The sequence below is a fragment of the Neoarius graeffei genome, chromosome 15, assembly GCF_027579695.1.
Source record: "Neoarius graeffei isolate fNeoGra1 chromosome 15, fNeoGra1.pri, whole genome shotgun sequence".
NCBI classification, from domain to species: Eukaryota; Metazoa; Chordata; class Actinopteri; order Siluriformes; family Ariidae; genus Neoarius; species Neoarius graeffei.
Window position 1 is genome coordinate 16,108,370 of NC_083583.1, and position 19,287 is coordinate 16,127,656.

Consider the following 19,287-nt stretch of genomic DNA (forward strand, 5'->3'; position numbering starts at 1 on the left):
CCCTGCGTCAGAAATCGCTCCCTACTCACTATATAGTGGGGACGCTGTTTTGTAGCGCCGTCCGAAACCTTAGTGAGGATTATGTGGGAAATGCGCTCAGGATAATATGGATTTATCACACAAATACATGCATGTAGGGCGGCACGGTGGTGTAGTGGTTAGTGCTGTTGCCTCACAGCGAGAAGGTCCGGGTTCGAGCCCCGTGGCCGGCGAGGGCCTTTCTGTGTGGAGTTTGCATGTTCTCCCCGTGTCCGCGTGGGTTTCCTCCGGGTGCTCCGGTTTCCCCCACAGTCCAAAGACATGCAGGTTAGGTTAACTGGTGACTAAATTGACCGTAGGTGTGAATGGGAGTGTGAATGGTTGTCTGTGTCTATGTGTCAGCCCTGTGATGACCTGGCGACTTGTCCAGGGTGTACCCCGCCTTTCGCCCGTAGTCAGCTGGGATAGGCTCCAGCTCGCCTGCGACCCTGTAGAACAGGATAAAGCGGCTAGAGATAATGAGATGAGATGAACTTCATAACAGCAATTTATCCATTTTAAAAGTTGCAAAATTGCTTTTAAAAAAAAGAAGAAAAAAGGCTTACCTGGGCGTGGCCATTTGCCCCGAAACCGGATATCCACTTGTGATGTTGCTTACATACTATAACACCATTTCTCTTTGTAACACAGAGCCACGGACTCAGAAATTTTCTGTAAATTTTTTTTTGTAGTTTTGCTGTGCAAACATGGAAAATGTTCCTGAACAAAAAGCAGTTCAACCGTACATGTTTGACCCATGAATATGAGCCCGAGGAGGACGAAACAAACCGTGAAAGTGATTCAAGCGAAACCAGAAGCGATGAAATGCAGCCATTTCTCCACTTGCTCCGTCAAAATACAGGGTGTCCCAAAAAAATGTACTCACTCTTTAAATTGCAATAAATGCATTGTTTATTGACGTAGAAACAAGATTAATGGTTAAATGAATAAATGGATAAATGCATGTTTACAAATGTTCAAACTGACAACCACCGCATTCCAAACACAGCCAATATTGTGGATCAATGGATTCAATGTGAGTAAATTTTTTTGGGACACCCTGTATTTAAAGAGGAACTGAAGTCATTTTTAAACTTGCTTTATTTCTTAATTAACGTGTTATTCAATTACATTTTCGTTTTTAGTAACCTTATATCGTGACTCGTATTGGCATATTATATTACACTTAGCCATGTTGAACGTAGTTCGTTTGGTCCACGGCGGGCGTCGCTTATCCGCGCGATCTTCACGAGACTTGTGCGAGATTTCAAACGTGAAGTGTCAGCGCCGCCATTTTGAAAACTGTTTACGCAGCGGCCAGATCGCCATATCATTCCAATTTAGATTAATTGCCAGCTTCATCAGTGATGGAGATTATTCCATACGACTCCGAACCAACATGGAGTAGAGAAGAGTTGGAAAGACGACAGGATAAGGACGAGTCCGTCGTGCTGGTATTTACGTCATTACTGTCGCACATTTAAAACGTGCCAGATCAGGCGGCTGGTGGGTTTTCAAAATAATAAATACATGCGTGTATTTTTGTGATAAATCCATATTATACTGAGCGCCTTTCCCACATAATCCTCACTAAGGTTTCGGACGGCACTACAAAACGGCGTCCCCGCTATATAGCGAGTAGGGAGCGATTTCTGACGCAGGGAAAACTTCCGGCTTGATTCCGTCAGCATTCGAAAGAGGGCGCGCACGTCTTTCAACGACGTTGGCAGATGTCGGTCACTTTGATTTCCGCTGTACGTTTTACTTCCGTCCTACGATGTCTCGCACAGGTCTCAACGAATCTCGTTTACGCCCGTCGCTTTGACATATGGACTGATATATTACAGAGCATATTTCACACACTCAGAACTTGCTATAGCAGTGACACGAGCTGTCAGAAATGCATTCCGATATTTAATAAAATGAGAAATAGAATTTTGATAATAAAAAATTTGCCTTCAGTTCTCCTTTAACACTTAGGTGGGGTTTACATTAGACCGTATCAGCGGATCATCAGATTAACGTTTTTAAAACGATTCGCGTGCACACAGCAACACCAATACACGGATACGCTCGGCTCCGCAGGCATCCTGCGCTCCAAATCACTCCGCCCTGAACAGCGAGTGCCCTCTGGAGGGTGCGCACTCCGGCCCTGCGCAGCTCACAGAGCGCGCGAGTGAAGCGCACGAGCAGTGATTCGGGACTGAGCCGCTGTGTGTGTGATCCCAGCGCATATCACTTACCACTTGCAAGTGGAAGGCTGGCAAGCCTAAAGACAATCATAACTACACAATGGGCAGTATTTGCATCAGTATTTGCAGTATTTTCATACTTTTATACTCTTTAATGAAAGGTGATACAAGGCGGAAGTCCGCGCCGTTTTTCAGCAGTCGCGTCACATGACCAACGCCAGCGAATCAGGAAGGTGGATGTCACAGTGACGTTGTCCAATGACGACGCCAGCTAGAGCTCAGCACAGCGTATCCGCGTATTCTCAATGTTTACACAGCACCGGACCAGACACGATCTGGATTGAATACGTGGACGCTGGCGGATTCCCGTTTCCCGGCGTTTCCAGGCGGTTTAATGTAAACGGACAGTGCATCCGCGAAGAAAACGAGACAGATACGGTCTAATGTAAACTTGGCCTTATTCTACGAAATCGAGTCGTACATGAGCTGATAGCTGACAAGACACGTAGCACCGAGTTGTCTGTAAGCCATGTACGACACGATTGATGGAATAACTGTTTTATTCTATCCACACTCACTAGGTTTTGAGAAACTGAGTATTTTTATTCTCATTTTTTTGCAAATTCGATCAATAAAAACTTTATACAAAACGGCCGACAGAATTATTTCCGCTTAGAATGTCTGTGAAGGTTCTCAGTCATCCAGGTCATAGTATTGCATACTGTAGGTGCTAAAAGAAGGCAACTGGGCTTGCTTGAAATTCTTGAAGACGTTTCACCTCTCATCCGAAAGGCTTCTTCAGTTCTGTCTGACTAGTGGGGAGTATCAGGTATTTATCCTCTAGTGGATCAAAAAGCAACCCTACGGAGAGTTGTGGAGTCATCCTGTAGGTGTTAGGGTCACTGGAGACCGGGTGTGAACAGTGTTAGCAGCCTAGAGAGTCGTTAGGGTGATCTGTGGATCGTTGGCTCTCTCGGTCATCCTGTGAGTCATTGAAGTCAGCTGAGGCTACGTTTACACTAGACCGTATCTGTCTCGTTTTCTTCGCGGACGCACTGTCCGTTTACATTAACCCCCCTGAAAAAGCGGGGAAACGGGAATCCGCCAGCGTCCACGTATTCAATCTAGATCGTATCAGCTCCGGTGCTGTGTAAACATTGAGAATACGCGAATACGCTGTGCTGAGCTCTAGCTGGTGTCTCATTGGACAACGTCACTGTGACATCCACCTTCCTGATTCGCTGGCGTTGGTCATGTGACGCGACTGCTGAAAAACGGCGCAGACTTCCGCCTTGTATCACCTTTCATTAAAGAGTATAAAAGTATGAAAATACTGCAAATACTGATGCAAATACTGCCCATTGTGTAGTTATGATTGTCTTTAGGCTTGCCATCCTTCCACTTGCAAGTAATAAGTGATATGCGCTGGGATCACACACACAGCGGCTCAGTCCCGAATCGTGGCTTGTTCACTTCACTCGCGCGCTCTGTGAGCTGCGCAGGGCCGGAGTGCGCACCCTCCAGAGGGCACTCGCTGTTCAGGGCGGAGTGATTTGGAGCGCAGGATGCCTGCGGAGCTGAGCGTATCCGTGTATTGGTGTTGCTGTGTGCACGGCTAACGGTTTTAGTGTCAACGCGAATCGTTTTAAGAACGTTAATCTGATGATCCGCTGATTCGACATAATGTAAACGTAGCCTCAGTCTTGGTGTGGATGTGTATTCAGTTTTCTGGGAAGTGTGCCAAGGACTGCATTGTACTGTAGGCGGCTGATAAGTGGTGTCTCAGACCACCTCCTCTGTTCAGCAATGGTCATTCCAGGTTGACAAAAGGGGTGTTCACACGGCACATATTTGCATCGATGCTGCACCGATGTATTTTGTTGCGATATATCTTACACCGGTGTAAATTTTGTGGAGCGTTCACACGTCACAAACCTGCTTACTAGAGAGAAGCGTGTTAGCACCGGTGCAGCCCCACTTGCGGTCACACGGCAGTTTTTGCGACCGTGCTATACGATAGTAATAATGCGGAAATGAAATATGCGCATGCATGAAAATGTACTTCCTTTTCCCGGTTGTCATGGCATCACCAAGCGCCGGGAAAACAACGTGGATGAAGACACCAGTGTTGCCAGATACTGCTGACGTTTTCCAGCCCAAAATATGTTCAAATCTGCCAAAATGCACTTAAAACCGCCCAATCTGGCAACACTGGAAGACATGCAGTTCTGTTGTTGTTGATATTCGCCATTTTGGAAGCGCAAAATACCAGGATGCAAATTATGCAATGCCCGTATGTAATCAACTCTCCTCACGCGTAGCGAGTCTACCCCTGTAGCGTTCAGACGTCCCATTTTATATCGGTGCTGCCCCGCAAACTAGCATTTACTCCGGAGTAAATTTCTTAAACCACCTCCCGAGCAGGGTTAGATTTGCACCGGTATAAGCAGCTTTCAGGGGCAACACCGGTATAACTTTGTACCGTGTGAACGCTCTACCGGGGCAGCCCTGGTGCTACACCGGAGTAAAAGTTGCCGTGTGAACACCCCTAAAGATGGCTTCTTTTACTCCTCTTTCAAACCATCGCTCTTCTCTGGCTAGAACGCGTACTTCGCAGTCCTGAAATGAGTGTCCTTTGTTATTCAGATGAAAACAGACTGTAGAGTCCTGGCCTGAGGAGCTGGCTCTCCTGTGAAGCGGTTGTTTTGTTTCCCCAGTACAGCAGTCCGTGCATTCCTCACCGCATTGAATTGCGTACACTGCGTTGTCCTGTTAGTGTCTGTTTCTGCTTAGAATGTAAACAAACCAGTGAAATGACAGTAGCAGTGGGGTTTGTTAAGATCTCGAATCTTGTGTCTGCACAGCTGGATCTCTTTACCGGATGACATTCGATCACTGTCAACCATTAAGAAATTTAAAAGAGCGGTGAAAAATTCCTTCATAGTAAATAATTAAGCTTTTTTTTATATTTACTTTATTGACAGTATTGTGATTTTTTTTTTCATGATCATGTTCTTTTTTTATCATTATTTATGAGAAGGACTTACTTAAGCGTAATTTTAATGAATATATATACACACACACGCACATGTATATAAAATATACTGTATATATTAGGGTGCATCAGTTGCCCCCTAAAAATGAAAAGTTCCTCCGATCATGATGCATTTTTGTTTTTATGTTCCTTTTGGTAAGAAAACACACTGGGTGAAATATTTTGACAAAATTCAAAAGTTTAATGGTGGCACCAGGAGCTCAAAGTTATGGAAAAAGCTGCGATTTTATGACTTTTATGACAAAATTTCGATCACTTTTCATGAAACATTATGGCACCTTATAGAGTATACCAAATATCTTAGATCCACATTTTTAGTCCATATTCTAAATATATTATCAAGCACAGTTTGAGTTTTAGCTGTTCATTGAATCATTGTTCAACTACTTTTAAACAATACAAATGTATTATGAATCACATTAATGCTTCTCAATCCCTCGCAAAGGTTCTTAACATGATCTCTGGCTCACAAGAAATCAATAAATGGAGTCCAACATTGTGATTCAAACCTTACGTGAAAACATAAAATAAGCGTTTTTTGGCAATAAATGAACCTCATGGTGCCGCCATTAGACTTTTGAATATGGTCCAAAAATTCTACAGGATGTCTTTATTGGTGAAAAGGAACACCCAAACAAAAATGCATCAGATTTTATGAAAGTGAGGGCAACTGATGCACCCTAGTATATATACAGGGTGTTTCCAAAAAAAATGTGATATTATTTGAGATGTAAATATCCCAGAAACTATGTAGTCGAGGCAAATGAAACTGAACAGGCTTAATGTTGAGCAATATAAGATTTATTCCTCAAAATTTCTCATCTCATTATCTCTAGCCGCTTTATCCTTCTACAGGGTCGCAGGCAAGCTGGAGCCTATCCCAGCTGACTACGGGCAAAAGGCGGGGTACACCCTGGACAAGTCGCCAGGTCATCACAGGGCTGACACATAGACACAGACAACCATTCACACTCACATTCACACCTACGGTCAATTTAGAGTCACCAGTTAACCTAACCTGCATGTCTTTGGACTGTGGGGGAAACCGGAGCACCCGGAGGAAACCCACGCGGACACGGGGAGAACATGCAAACTCCGCACAGAAAGGCCCTCACCGGCCACGGGGCTCGAACCCGGACCTTCTTGCTGTGAGGCGACAGCGCTAACCACTACACCACTGTGCCACCCAAAACACCCTCTATATTTTTTAAAATTTTCCAGAATAAAGACTCCTCTCACAACTTCCGACAAAATCATTTCCTCTTAGAATGTAAGCAGAGTGGCGAAATGACAGGATCAGTTTGTGGAAAATTTTATAATAATAATAATTCTTGAAAAATAAAAAAGATACGTTCTTACCATCAAATACTTTTATTCCATGTTTTGTTGCGCTTTTTTTTTTGTCTTTTTTAGGGGTTTTTGTTTTCAAGTAGTCTTTAGTTCGTCCTCGGTTGGTTCAGCAACACGCTCCGCCATTTTGTTTTTCTCTACTCATGATATATGAGCTGATAGCCTATTAGTAGAGTAGCCAATCGGAGCGCGCGATTGCTCATATCCAGTGAATGTGGAAAGAATAATATCCTTTATAGAGCTGGTGGGGATGACAAAAAAACATTTTCCTTTGCAACAGTCCGGCTTATTTTTACATCCAAACACTTGACACTCCGGACTTGACAACCTTCAGGGTTGTTTACAACAATTGAGAAGAGATGTATCCACTAGATCTCAGCCTCAGTAAGTCATTTGGTGTGTAAGTGACATGACAATTTTGGATTCTCTCATGTAATTTGCGCTCAGAACACGATATTTGAACCTCGGGGGAAAGTAAGATGGCGGCGCCCAGGGAAGTTTATTTTAGAAGAAATACAATCTGTATATATTATACAGGTACAAATATGAACAAACGAACACTCGAACTCAAACATGTCTTGTATGGATATTATGTCAGTATAAAGGAATTTCTTTTCCGGGTTTTGTTTGGCTTTAAGAATACTCATACAGAAATAATGTTTAAGATATTTTTTTGGGCTTTTTTCACCTTTATTGGATAGGACAGTGTAGAGACAGGAAATGAGCAGGAGAGAGATGGGGAGGGATCGGGAAATGACCTCGGGTCGGAATCGAACCCGGGTCCCCGGATTTATGGTATGGCGCCTTATCCACCTGAGCCACGACGCCCCCATACAGAAATAATGTTGAATTATTTTGAAGCAAGGATAGATATTGTAATAGATAATGTCCCCTGAACATTCTTCCCTGAAGAAAAGTCTAAAAACCAAAAACCTTCATGTGTTTGCTCCTTGGTTTGGCTTTTCCAGAGCAAGAAAAGTAAACTGTTGATAAAACCAGAGCGCAGAAGAGAGAGATTAAGGTTTAGCTTCCTGCAGGGAGTGAAACCTCGACGGGGTTATCAAAGGGAGCAGCGTAATTCATCCCAAACCAGAAGAAGGGCTGAATTCCTTTGTGGCAGATGTTCAGCATGCAGCGTTATTTATGGAGGTATTTCAGATCAGAGATCTGAGAGCTGAGGAAGAAATTAGAGGACATAAATCAGGCGAAAAAATACTGTCACCCAGAGCCGTTATCTCAGAATATATGCAGCACGAGCTCCGATGCGTGCTGTAGCGCGATACAGCGGCGCTCCAACAACGGAAACGACGATAACACACTCGTGGAACTCGGTCTGGGAGAACGGATCCAGGCTAATGTTGCAGTTTAAGGCCTCAAACATAAAGGTTTCTGAAGGTCAGGAGGTCAAACAGGGTCTTTTCTTTTAGGAATCAAGGGCCTTCGGTTACTCAGGACTTTCAGTTCATCTGTCAAGACCAGAGCGTCTGAAGTCTGAGGATGATGAAGTCGTGAGGATCACCTTAGTCTGAGATGCTCCTCCTACTTGATATGTTTTGGACACGTCAGGTCACGGAATCTTTTTTTTTTTTTTTTTGTACTTTAATACACTGCATTCTGGCGAGTGTTTTAAACCGAACCCGAGCAGGATAAAGACGCAAGGTATTCCGGAGTTTTGTTAGAAATGGTGATTGTGGAGTGAACATGGATAGCTTCCTGTTGAAGTGCTACGTTTAGCGATAATGGAGTCTGGTTGGTGAGATTGGGGCAGGGGTTCTCAAACTTCTTGCATTGGGGGGAAAAAAAAATTCACCGAGCTCTGGTATGATGAAAGAACAAGTCAATATTATGAACATAACCCGACTGAATCAATCAAGGCAATTGTGTACTGAAGAAGAAGAAGCCTTTATTTGTCACATGTTCACTCAAGCACAGTGAAATTCCTCCTCTGCATTTAACCCATCGAAAGCAGTGAACACACACATAGTGGTGCTTGAAAGTTTGTGAACCCTTTAGAATTTTCTATATTTCTGCATAAATATGACCTAAAACATCATCAGATTTTCACCCAAGTCCTAAAAGTAGATAAAGAGAACCCAGTTAAACAAATGAGACAAAAACATTATACTTGGTCATTTATTTATTGAGCAAAATGATCCAATATTACATATCTGTGAGTGGCAAAAGTATGTGAACCTTTGCTTTCAGTATCTGCTGTGACCCCCTTGTGCAGCAATAACTGCAACTAAACGTTTGCGGTAACTGTTGATCAGTCCTGCACACCGGCTTGGAGGAATTTTAGCCCGTTCCTCCATACAGAACAGCTTCAGCTCTGGGATGTTGGTGGGTTTCCTCACATGAACTGCTCGCTTCAGGTCCTTCCACAACATTTCCATTGGATTAAGGTCAGGACTTTGACTTGGCCATTCCAAAACATTAACTTTATTCTTCTTTAACCATTCTTTGGTAGAACGACTTGTGTGCTTAGGGTCGTTGTCTTGCTGCATGACCCACCTTCTCTTGAGATTCAGTTCATGGACAGATGTCCTGACATTTTCCTTTAGAATTCACTGGTATAATTCAGAATTAATTGTTCCCTCAGTGAGGGCAAACCATCCTGGCCCAGATGCAGCAAAACGGGCCCAAACCATGATACTACCACTACCAGGATTCACAGATGGGATAAGGTTCTTATGCTGGAATGCAGTGTTTTCCTTTCTCCAAACAGAACGCTTCTCATTTAAACCAAAAAGTTCTATTTTGGTCTCATCCGTCCACAAAACATTTTTCCAATAGCCTTCTGGCTAGTTCACATGATCTTTCGTAAACTGCAGACGAGCAGCAATGTTTTTTTTGGAGAGCAGTGGCTTTCTCCTTGCAACCCTGCCATGCACACCATTGTTGTTCAGTGTTCTCCTGATGGTGGACTCATGAACATTAACATTAGCCAATGTGAGAGAGGCCTTCAGTTGCTTAGAAGTTCTCCTGGGGTCCTTTGTGATCTTGCCAACTATTACACGCCTTGCTCTTGGAGTGATCTTTGTTGGTCGACCACTCCTGGGGAGGGTAACAATGGTCTTGAATTTCCTCCATTTGTACACAGTCTGTCTGACTGTGGATTGGTGGAGTCCAAACTCTTTAGAGAAGGTTTTGTAACCTTTTCCAACATGATGAGCATCAACAACGCTTTTTCTGAGTTCCTCAGAAATCTCCTTTGTTTGTGCCATGATGCACTTCCACAAACATGTGCTGTGAAGATCAGACTTTGATAGATCCCTGTTCTTTAAATAAAACAGGGTGCCCACTCACACCTGATTGTCATCCCATTGATTGAAAACACCTGACTCTAATTTCACCTTTAAATTAACTGCTAATCCTAGATGTTCACATACTTTTGCCACTCACAGATATGTAATATTGGATCATTTTGCTCAATAAATAAATGACCAAGTATAATATTTTTGTCTCATTTGTTTAACTGGGTTCTCTTTATCTACTTTTAGGACTTGTGTGAAAATCTGATGATGTTTTCGGTCATATTTATGCAGAAATATAGAAAATTCTAAAGGGTTCACAAACTTTCAAGCACCACTGTATATACCCAGAGCAGTGGGCAGCTATGCTACAGCGCCCAGGGAGCAGTTGGGGGTTCGGTGCTTTGCTCAAGGGCACTTCAGCCATGATACAGATGGAGGGGTAAGTGCTGTTTATTCACTCAACTCCCCTCACATTTTTCCTACCAGTCCTGGGAATCGAACCGGTGACCCTTTGAGCCCAAAGCTGCTTCTCTAACCTTCAGGCCATGGCTGCCCCTGAAAAAACGGCTATTCTACACAATTTGCAGAGATATTTTCGCTAATTTTACCACATTGCTATGGATTTTCACAAGGGTGTAGAGCACACCGAGCACTTTCTGAACAGGACAGTCACAGCCCGCTATGACCGCAGCTCAGCCCGCTATTCGTCTCGGAAGCCTTGTGCAAGCACGGCTCACCGAAAACTTTAATACGAGCCCTGGCTCCAGACACTCGCACACACCGGGATTTAAAAATACATAACTCGGCCACCAAAAGTCCGAGCCCTGCCAAACTTTACAGGCACCTCCCTCTCCATGAGACCTTTCAAAACAGCCCAGGCCCGTTATTCGTGGCGAATTTTGAATTTCGACCTCTTTCTGGAGCATTTTATTGGTTTGACCTAGATTCTTTGTCTCACTTTGTGAGAATACAGGTAATGAGGTCAGGTAAGCATCACCGCTTACCACAGGTGGTCGGATCCTGAACCATTGGTCTCTTGGTTGAGCGTGGCTATAGCCCATGTAGCCGGCTAGCGGTAAAGTAAACAAACACCCTGTCACCCATTCCAAGTGGTGTTCATATATTTCTGACCGATGCTCTTGCATCGGTCTGGATCCGTCCCTGTGCATTCATTTATTTATTGGCACGTCGTTTATCCTTTCCTCATACTTTCTACCCAGTTACTGAATTTAAATCTCGATTCAAAATGCTTTCTATATTAGCTGCAGCTTTTTATCTACAGCAGGTTTTAATAACTAAATCAGCTTTAAATAGCTGCAATTCATCTTTCGAAAGAAACCCAGACTCCCTGGCTCTGCATCACGACAAAATCTTCTCCACACTTACTTCCACAAGTAGAACTTCTACTCTTAACAGTAGACGTTGCCACAAAGCAGCTTTACAGAAATCCAGATATAAAACGCATCTCTAATGAGCAAGGCAGAGGCGACGACAGCCAGGAAAACCTCCTGACGTGGCAAGAGGAAGCGACCATGAGAAGAACCAGACTCACTCATCTGGGTGACACCAGATACTGCGATGATAAATCGTTTCTCTTATTATATATAAACTGTGTGTTATAAAGTCAAGCAGTGCTGCGTGCGTGAAAAGGAACCTGAGTATGAGCATCGTGAGAGTTTTACGTTTGAGTGTCTTGTAATAAACTGAAACGATCAGCTGTTCAGCTTGAGTGTAAATTGTTCTGAGCAAAACTGGTTGTCTTAAGGCCGTTCAATAAAGGACATCTACACTCATCCTTAGGGGGTCTGTGTGATACCATGCACAGTAAACTCATGATGATCTGTTGATTATCCATTCCGGGCCGTTTTCAAAAAAATGGTGGGGGTGTGTGTGTGTGTGTGTGTGTGTGTGTGTATATATATATATATATATATATATATATATATATATATATATATATATATATATTCTGTTTCCGGTTGAAAGTACACTGTGCGCATTCTGGCTGCCGCTTCTCACCGGAGCTTATTTCATTTTCTCTTTTTTGTTTTTGAGTGTTTTGTCTGCCGGACCCAGTTTTGGCATCGGTTCCCTTCAGGCCTTGGTCCACCATGGGTGATACCTGTGCTCCTCGCTATGGACTGCAGTGAGTTCGTTGCTCATTTTAACATCAGGGTCGTCCAACGCTCTGTGCGGCGGTGCTTTTGTGCTTGGCGTAGTGTTCCGAGCGGTGTTGCCTAGTGGCGTCGCGGCGGCTGTGCAGGCGGTGTGGGACTTGTTTTCGTGCGCTTTTTGTTGGGACTGTGGCTGCAACACCATTGGAATGATATCCTGATCTTTATTTGGTGGACTCCCTCCCTTCCTTATAATTGTAAAGCGACCTTGGATATTGAGAGAGGTGCTATATAAATTGCACTTTTATATGTGTGTGTATTGAGGTTTTTCACCTGACGTCACAGGGTCACGTGACGCCCCGGTGTCCGCCATTTTGAAGGTCAAGCTAGCTAATGTCAAGAACATCATAGCTGGTATGTTACTGTAGCAATGTTTACGTTCAGTCATTTGGATGACTGTTAAAACCTTTCAGTCTCAAGTTTTTCCTTTACTGTATTTACTAGTTTACTGTAATTATGATCCGGCAGCTATTTACACCGGATCCAGTGTAAATAGCTGCCGGAGCGCGCTCCGGCTTGCTCCCCCTCAAATTAAGCAGTGCGCTCCGGCTTGCTCCCGGAGTGCTCCGGCCGAGGTTCCGGAGCGCGCTCCGGCTTGCTCCCCCTCAAATTAAGCAGCGCGCTCCGGCTTGCTCCCGGAGTGCTCCGAGAGCAAGCCGGAGCACGCTGCTTAATTTGAGGGGGAGCAAGCCGGAGCGCGCTCCGGCAGCTATTTACACTGGATCCGGTGTAAATAGCTGCCGGATCATAATTACAGTAAACTAGTAAATCCAGTAAAGGAAAAACTTGAGACTGAAAGGTTTTAACAGTCATCCAAATGACTGAACGTAAACATTGCTACAGTAACATATTAGCTACTGTTGTTGACATTAGCTAGCTTGACCTTCAAAATGGCGGACACCGGGGCGTCACGTGACCCTGTGATGTCAGGTGAAAAACCTCAATATACTGCTTATTCATCAGGGTCATGGGGCCTGAGACATAGAAAGGCCCACGAGTTTTGATCCCAGAACCTTCTTGCCGTGAGGTGACACTGCTTACCACTGTAGAGGCTGGTGAGGGAATAGATAGCATGATGATGATGATAAATGATAAAAAGAAACTGGATAACTTGTTTCTTAGACACACCATGACATCAATTTATAGTAGCTATAAATTGATTTAAAAAAAAAAGACGTGTTGTTCTTTAAAGCCATTAACCAGGAAATTTCGAAATTACAGAGTTATGAAATGTCATCATTATACGTGAATACAAGACGTTCTAGACGAAAAAAAATTAAGCAGACTTTAGCTTGTTGAAGTTGTAACATCAGTCCGTTGGGCCATTTCCCTGGGCGTGGCCGTACTGGATTCGCCAGATACATTAGATGGATGTATTAGGAGACGAAAATGAGGGTGGCGCTGCGTGACGTAGGATTCCACATGACAGCGTACCGTGTCATACATCAAACGGATGGAAGATAATCAGGTAAATGTGTGTGTATATATATTTCAAATAAGCAGGCAATAAACTAGCCACTACTTTATTTTGATTCCGTTTGTAATCCTGCATTGCCATAATTGTTGTGCAGAAATGCAAACAAATTGACCGAGAAGTCACGCTAGACCATAATATTGTACTATAGTCTAGTTGTCTGAACTGTAAATGACACACACCTGAATAGGATTAAGGTGCAATCAGCACAACTATATAAGGGCTCAGAATGCAGACTTACTTTGTGAAGTATTGCGTTGTTGTGACGCGTTACCGAACCGTGTTTCCTAACCGATTTCCTACCCTGTGTCCGAAATCGCTCCCTACTCACTATATATAGGGCACTATATAGTGAGGACGCCATTTTGTAGTGCTGTCCGAAACCTTAGTGAGGATTATTTACACCCTATATAAGTGCACTCAAAGTATCCCACGATGCATCATGAAAAGTAGTGAATAACGATAGTCACTCATCTCATCTCATCTCATTATCTTTAGCCGCTTTATCCTGTTCTACAGGGTCGCAGGCAAGCTGGAGCCTATCCCAGCTGACTACGGGCGAAAGGCGGGGTACACCCTGGACAAGTCGCCAGGTCATCACAGGGCTGACACATAGACACAGACAACCATTCACACTCACATTCACACCTACGGTCAATTTAGAGTCACCAGTTAACCTAACCTGCATGTCTTTGGACTGTGGGGGAAACCGGAGCACCCGGAGGAAACCCACGCGGACACGGGGAGAACATGCAAACTCCGCACAGAAAGGCCCTCGCCGGCCACGAGGCTCGAACCCGGACCTTCTTGCTGTGAGGCGACAGTGCTAACCACTACACCACCGTGCCGCCCACTATAGTCACTAACCAAAGCAATATATCCCATCATGCATTGCGGTTGCGCTGAAAGAAATCAAATTAAAAGTCTCAAATTTGATTTAATAAAAGGCAGCGGCAAAGAAGAAAGTATTCAGCCTTGATTTAAAAGAACTGAAAGCTGCAGGTACTTTGTATTGATTAATGTGGGAAATGCGCTCAGTATAATATGGATTTATCATAAAAAATACACGCATGTGTTTATTATTTTGAAACCCGACTGATCTGGCACGTTTTAATTGTGCGACAGTAATGACGTAAATACCAGCGCGACGGAGTAGTGTCCGAAAGCGTTTTCTCATTTTACCAATGAGCTCATTATACAGTCCTCTATAGAGTAATTCCCTATATAGGGAGTGGGGAGTAGTGAACGACTGAGCGATTTCGGACACAGGGCTGGTTTCTGATTCCTGATCCTGGTTTTTGTCCCTGCTTCTGTCTACGATGTAAACAGTCCTGTCTATGTTTGTGCCTCGCTTGACCTTTTGCCTGTTTTACTGTTCACGATATCCAGCTGCTGATTTGGACCCTTTGCCTGTTTACACTTTTCTTTATAATAAAGATCTTCTCCGCTTACATCCGTCTCCAGCCATCGCTGACAGGATAGCCCGCCCCGCTGACACTAGTATAGCGTGCACTCGTACACCTCCGCTATGCTCGCGGAAAAATGACATCACGCACGATGGAGTTATGGCGGCCTCCCTGACAAAAAAAAAATAAACAGTCCCGTTTTTCATCCCTTTCGTGGTTATATCGTTAAGAACAAATTCAACATGGAACCTTTATATTAGTGCTGTCAAGCAATTAAAATATTTAATCGTGATTAATGTCGTGACTGTCATAGTTAACTCGCGATTAATCGCAATTTAATCACACATTTTTGTCACATGAAAAACCATGTAATTCTCTTATCAGCATAAAAAAGTGAATGGGCTTGCTTACCGTTCGAACTACGGGGGTACTCGGGGGATCCGAGATCCCCTGAAACAGACACAAGATCCCTTGAAAACATGATTTGGGAAATGTTGGGGGGTCTCTAAAATATTGGCAAAATGATGTTTGACATAGCAATCGTGTGTAACGGGAAGCATTTGCATATCCGAAGTGAGCGCGCGATGGAGATCTGCGCTCTGAGACAAGCGCAAGCACCCCCCCAAGGGAAAAAAAGGGACCCCCCCCGAAAATATCGGCATAGTTCGAACACTGGTTGTACCGATGTTTTTTTTTTTATTGCAGAGCATAACACGTCTTGTCACAGCCACTGCAAAGTCGGGCTGGAGCCGCCGATGGGAAAACGAAACCTAAGCTGAGCACCGTGGCTCTTCGGGGGAGGGCAGAGGACTCTGGCTGTGCGGGGCGTGGCATTACAGTCTAGCTGCTATCGTTTTTCTAAGCAAAGTCTCTGTTCCAAGTTCCTGGCAGTTTCAAAAGCTTATGAAAAACCTACATCATGTCACAGAGCGTTAATCTCGCGATAAAAAAATTATCGCCGTTAAAATTGAGTCAAGTTAACACGTTAATAACGCGACATTTTTGACAGCACTACTTTATATATATATAAGGACAGACATAAAGACGGGGTGGCACAGTGGTGTAGTGGTTAGCGCTGTCGCCTCACAGCAAGAAGGTCCTGGGTTCGAGCCCCGGGGCCGGCGAGGGCCTTTCTGTGTGGAGTTTGCATGTTCTCCCCGTGTCCGCATGGGTTTCCTCCGGGTGCTCCGGTTTCCCCCACAGTCCAAAGACATGCAGGTTAGGTTAACTGGTGACTCTAAATTGACCGTAGGTGTGAATGTGAGTGTGAATGGTTGTCTGTGTCTATGTGTCAGCCCTGTGATGACCCGGCGACTTGTCCAGGGTGTACCCCGCCTTTCGCCCGTAGTCAGCTGGGATAGGCTCCAGCTTGCCTGCGACCCTGTAGAACAGGATAAAGCGGCTAGAGATAATGAGATGAGATGAGACATAAAGACAGACTTTTAGCTCAGTTTGTTTATTTGCGAGATATTTTCTTTAATCAATAGAAAATTGTTTCAGGTATAAGAAGAATAAAGCACTTTCGGTTCGACCTCCACATCCAGAAGTGTGATGGAGTCGTTATTTTTTTCAAATGAGCAAAAACAATAGAAAGGCCATTAAGGTCAGCTGGATCAGTGTTCATGTCCAGATGGACTGAATACACTAATGAGACCAGAACATGAAAATGGCGTTAATGTGGACGGACTTTAACCGATCCTGCTCTGATTTTTTTTTTCTTCTGTCCCTTTCAGAAACGTGGGAGATGCGCAAGCTGGAGTTCCTCAGGCAGCCAGGCTCCGTGTCCAGGGTGGTGGGGGAGAGCGTACTGCTGCCCTGTGTGGTGACGGGATTCCCTGCAGCCTCTGTTCACTGGATGCGAGACGATCAAGTCATCGATGACGGGTAGGCAGAAGAACATGTTCACTTGTGTCCAGAATGGTATGGGAACGATGACGTGCGGAATATCTTATCTCTTTTAGTCAAGTGACAACTGGTGTTAGCGACAAAGCATGGATGTCTCAGCATCTGGCATGTTCTACACAAGCAGGAAGCTCATTGTTCAGTAGGACACGTCTGAGAGGGTGTGTGTGTGTCTGACTCGCTGCTGTTGACTTGGCACGTCGCTGCAGCCTGTCCCAGCTGCAAGAGTAAATAATTAGAGGGATGGCGCCTGCTCTGAGAGGTGTTAGTGCCATTCAGAGTTTGAGCATCTCAAACACACACACTTTTCACAGCTACAGCGTTAACCTGTTAACACGAGACAATCACAAGTCTTTAAGGAGTATAAATAAAGCAGAAAAAAAAGAAAAAGCCTTGAGTGGTATTTAAAATTTCTGAGGTCTTAAATATTTTCCCGGTGTGTTGAATATTGTAACAGAAACACGCGCTCGCATTTGGAAGTGATGGATCTGCGTAATAACACCGTGTTTTATGGAACCGTATAATTCTCCACCGTCGATTCAGAGAGATACTAAAAACGCCACTCGATTTAAGTGCTATCACACAAGAGGGGTGTTATGCTGGATATGATGACAGTTGTGATTATCTTGGGTGACAAAAAAAAAACGAGTGCGGTTATGATTCTAGTCGCCAGGAATATTGTTGAGTCGATGATGGATATTGTAAATCAAATAATCTTGTTTTTGTGTGTAAATTATTTAAATTTCTTCGTAGACACCAAATTAAATATTGCCGTTACCACGGGAACAGAATATCGCCGTAACCACCGAAACGGAATGTTTCTGTAACTACCGTACCAGTCAAAAAAGTTTGTACACCCCTACTCATTCATAGGTTTCTCTGCATTGTGACTGTTTTTGACATTGTAGAACAACACTGAAGACATCAGAATGATGAAATAACATCTGGAACATGTATGGGGTTATGTAGTAAACATAAAAAGTGTTAAAAACAAAATCGATCATTCTTATTTTAGAATTTTCACAATATCCAGCGTTTGGCATTATTGGCATTATCTTAACCAGCTCCATGAGGTAGTCACCTGGAATGCTTTTCAATTAGCAGCTGTGTCTCGTCAAAAGATAATTAGTGGACGAGTTTCTTAAGGTGCATAAGGAGAGAAGCAGACTTCACTCAGTCTGTTTTATTTTTTTTTTTTTTTAATTCTGAGAGTGCTGACCTACAGTGGTGCTTGAAAGTTTGTGAACCCTTTAGAATTTTCTATATTTCTGCATAAATATGACCGAAAACATCATCAGATTTTCACACAAGTCCTAAAAGTAGATAAAGAGAACCCAGTTAAACAAATGAGACAAAAATATTATACTTGGTCATTTATTTATTGAGGAAAATGATCCAATATTACATATCTGTGAGTGGCAAAAGTATGTGAACCTTTGCTTTCAGTATCTGGTGTGACCCCCTTGTGCAGCAATAACTGCAACTAAATGTTTGCGGTAACTGTTGATCAGTCCTGCACACCGGCTTGGAGGAATTTTAGCCCGTTCCTCCGTATAGAACAGCTTCAACTCTGGGATGTTGGTGGGTTTCCTCACATGAACTGCTCGCTTCAGGTCCTTCCACAACATTTCGATTGGATTAAGGTCAGGACTTTGACTTGGCCATTCCAAAACATTCACTTTATTCTTCTTTAACCATTCTTTGGTAGAACGACTTGTGTGCTTAGGGTTGTTGCCTTGCTGCATGACCCACCTTCTCTTGAGATTCAGTTCATGGACAGATGTCCTGACATTTTCCTTTAGAATTCACTGGTATAATTCAGAATTCATTGCTCCATCAATGATGGCAAGCCGTCCTGGCCCAGATGCAGCAAAACAGGCCCAAACCGTGATACTACCACCACCATGTTTCACAGATGGGATAAGGTTCTTATGCTGGAATGCAGTGTTTTCCTTTCTCCAAACATAACGCTTCTCATTTAAACCAAAAAGTTCTATTTTGGTCTCATCCGTCCACAAAACATTTTTCCAATAGCCTTCTGGCTTGTCCACGTGATCTTGAGCAAACTGCAGACGAGCAGCAATGTTCTTTTTGGAGAGCAGTGGCTTTCTCCTTGCAACCCTGCCATGCACACCATTGTTGTTCAGTGTTCTCCTGATGGTGGACTCATGAACATTAACATTAGCTAATGTGAGAGAGGCCTTCCGTTGCTTAGAAGTTCCCCTGGGGTCCTTTGTGACCTCGCCGACTATTACATACCTGCCAACCTATATGCATCTTGCGTAGCCGCTACGAATTTTTACCTCATTGTACGACTGTACGTTTTCACATTAAAAAGTACGCATATCATCCAAACTCGCATTTCAGTCAAGTTCTCGCTGAAGTTGATACTGCTGATCTGTGAGAAAACTCAAAGCCAGAATGGAACACTTTGCCCAATCCCCCCGCCCCTCTTCACCCCC

At 43.8% G+C, this 19,287-nt stretch overlaps 1 protein-coding gene across 7 annotated transcripts in view; it reads left to right on the plus strand.

Moving 5' to 3' along the window:
- The window catches only part of neo1a (neogenin 1a), a 444,233-nt gene that overhangs the window by 253,383 nt on the left and 171,563 nt on the right, over positions 1-19,287 (plus strand). For all 7 annotated transcript variants that reach the window (XM_060940914.1, XM_060940915.1, XM_060940916.1 and 4 more), the window contains exon 4: positions 16,657-16,807. In XM_060940914.1, the coding sequence (XP_060796897.1) occupies positions 16,657-16,807 (151 nt within the window). The remainder of the gene's footprint in view (positions 1-16,656; positions 16,808-19,287) is intronic.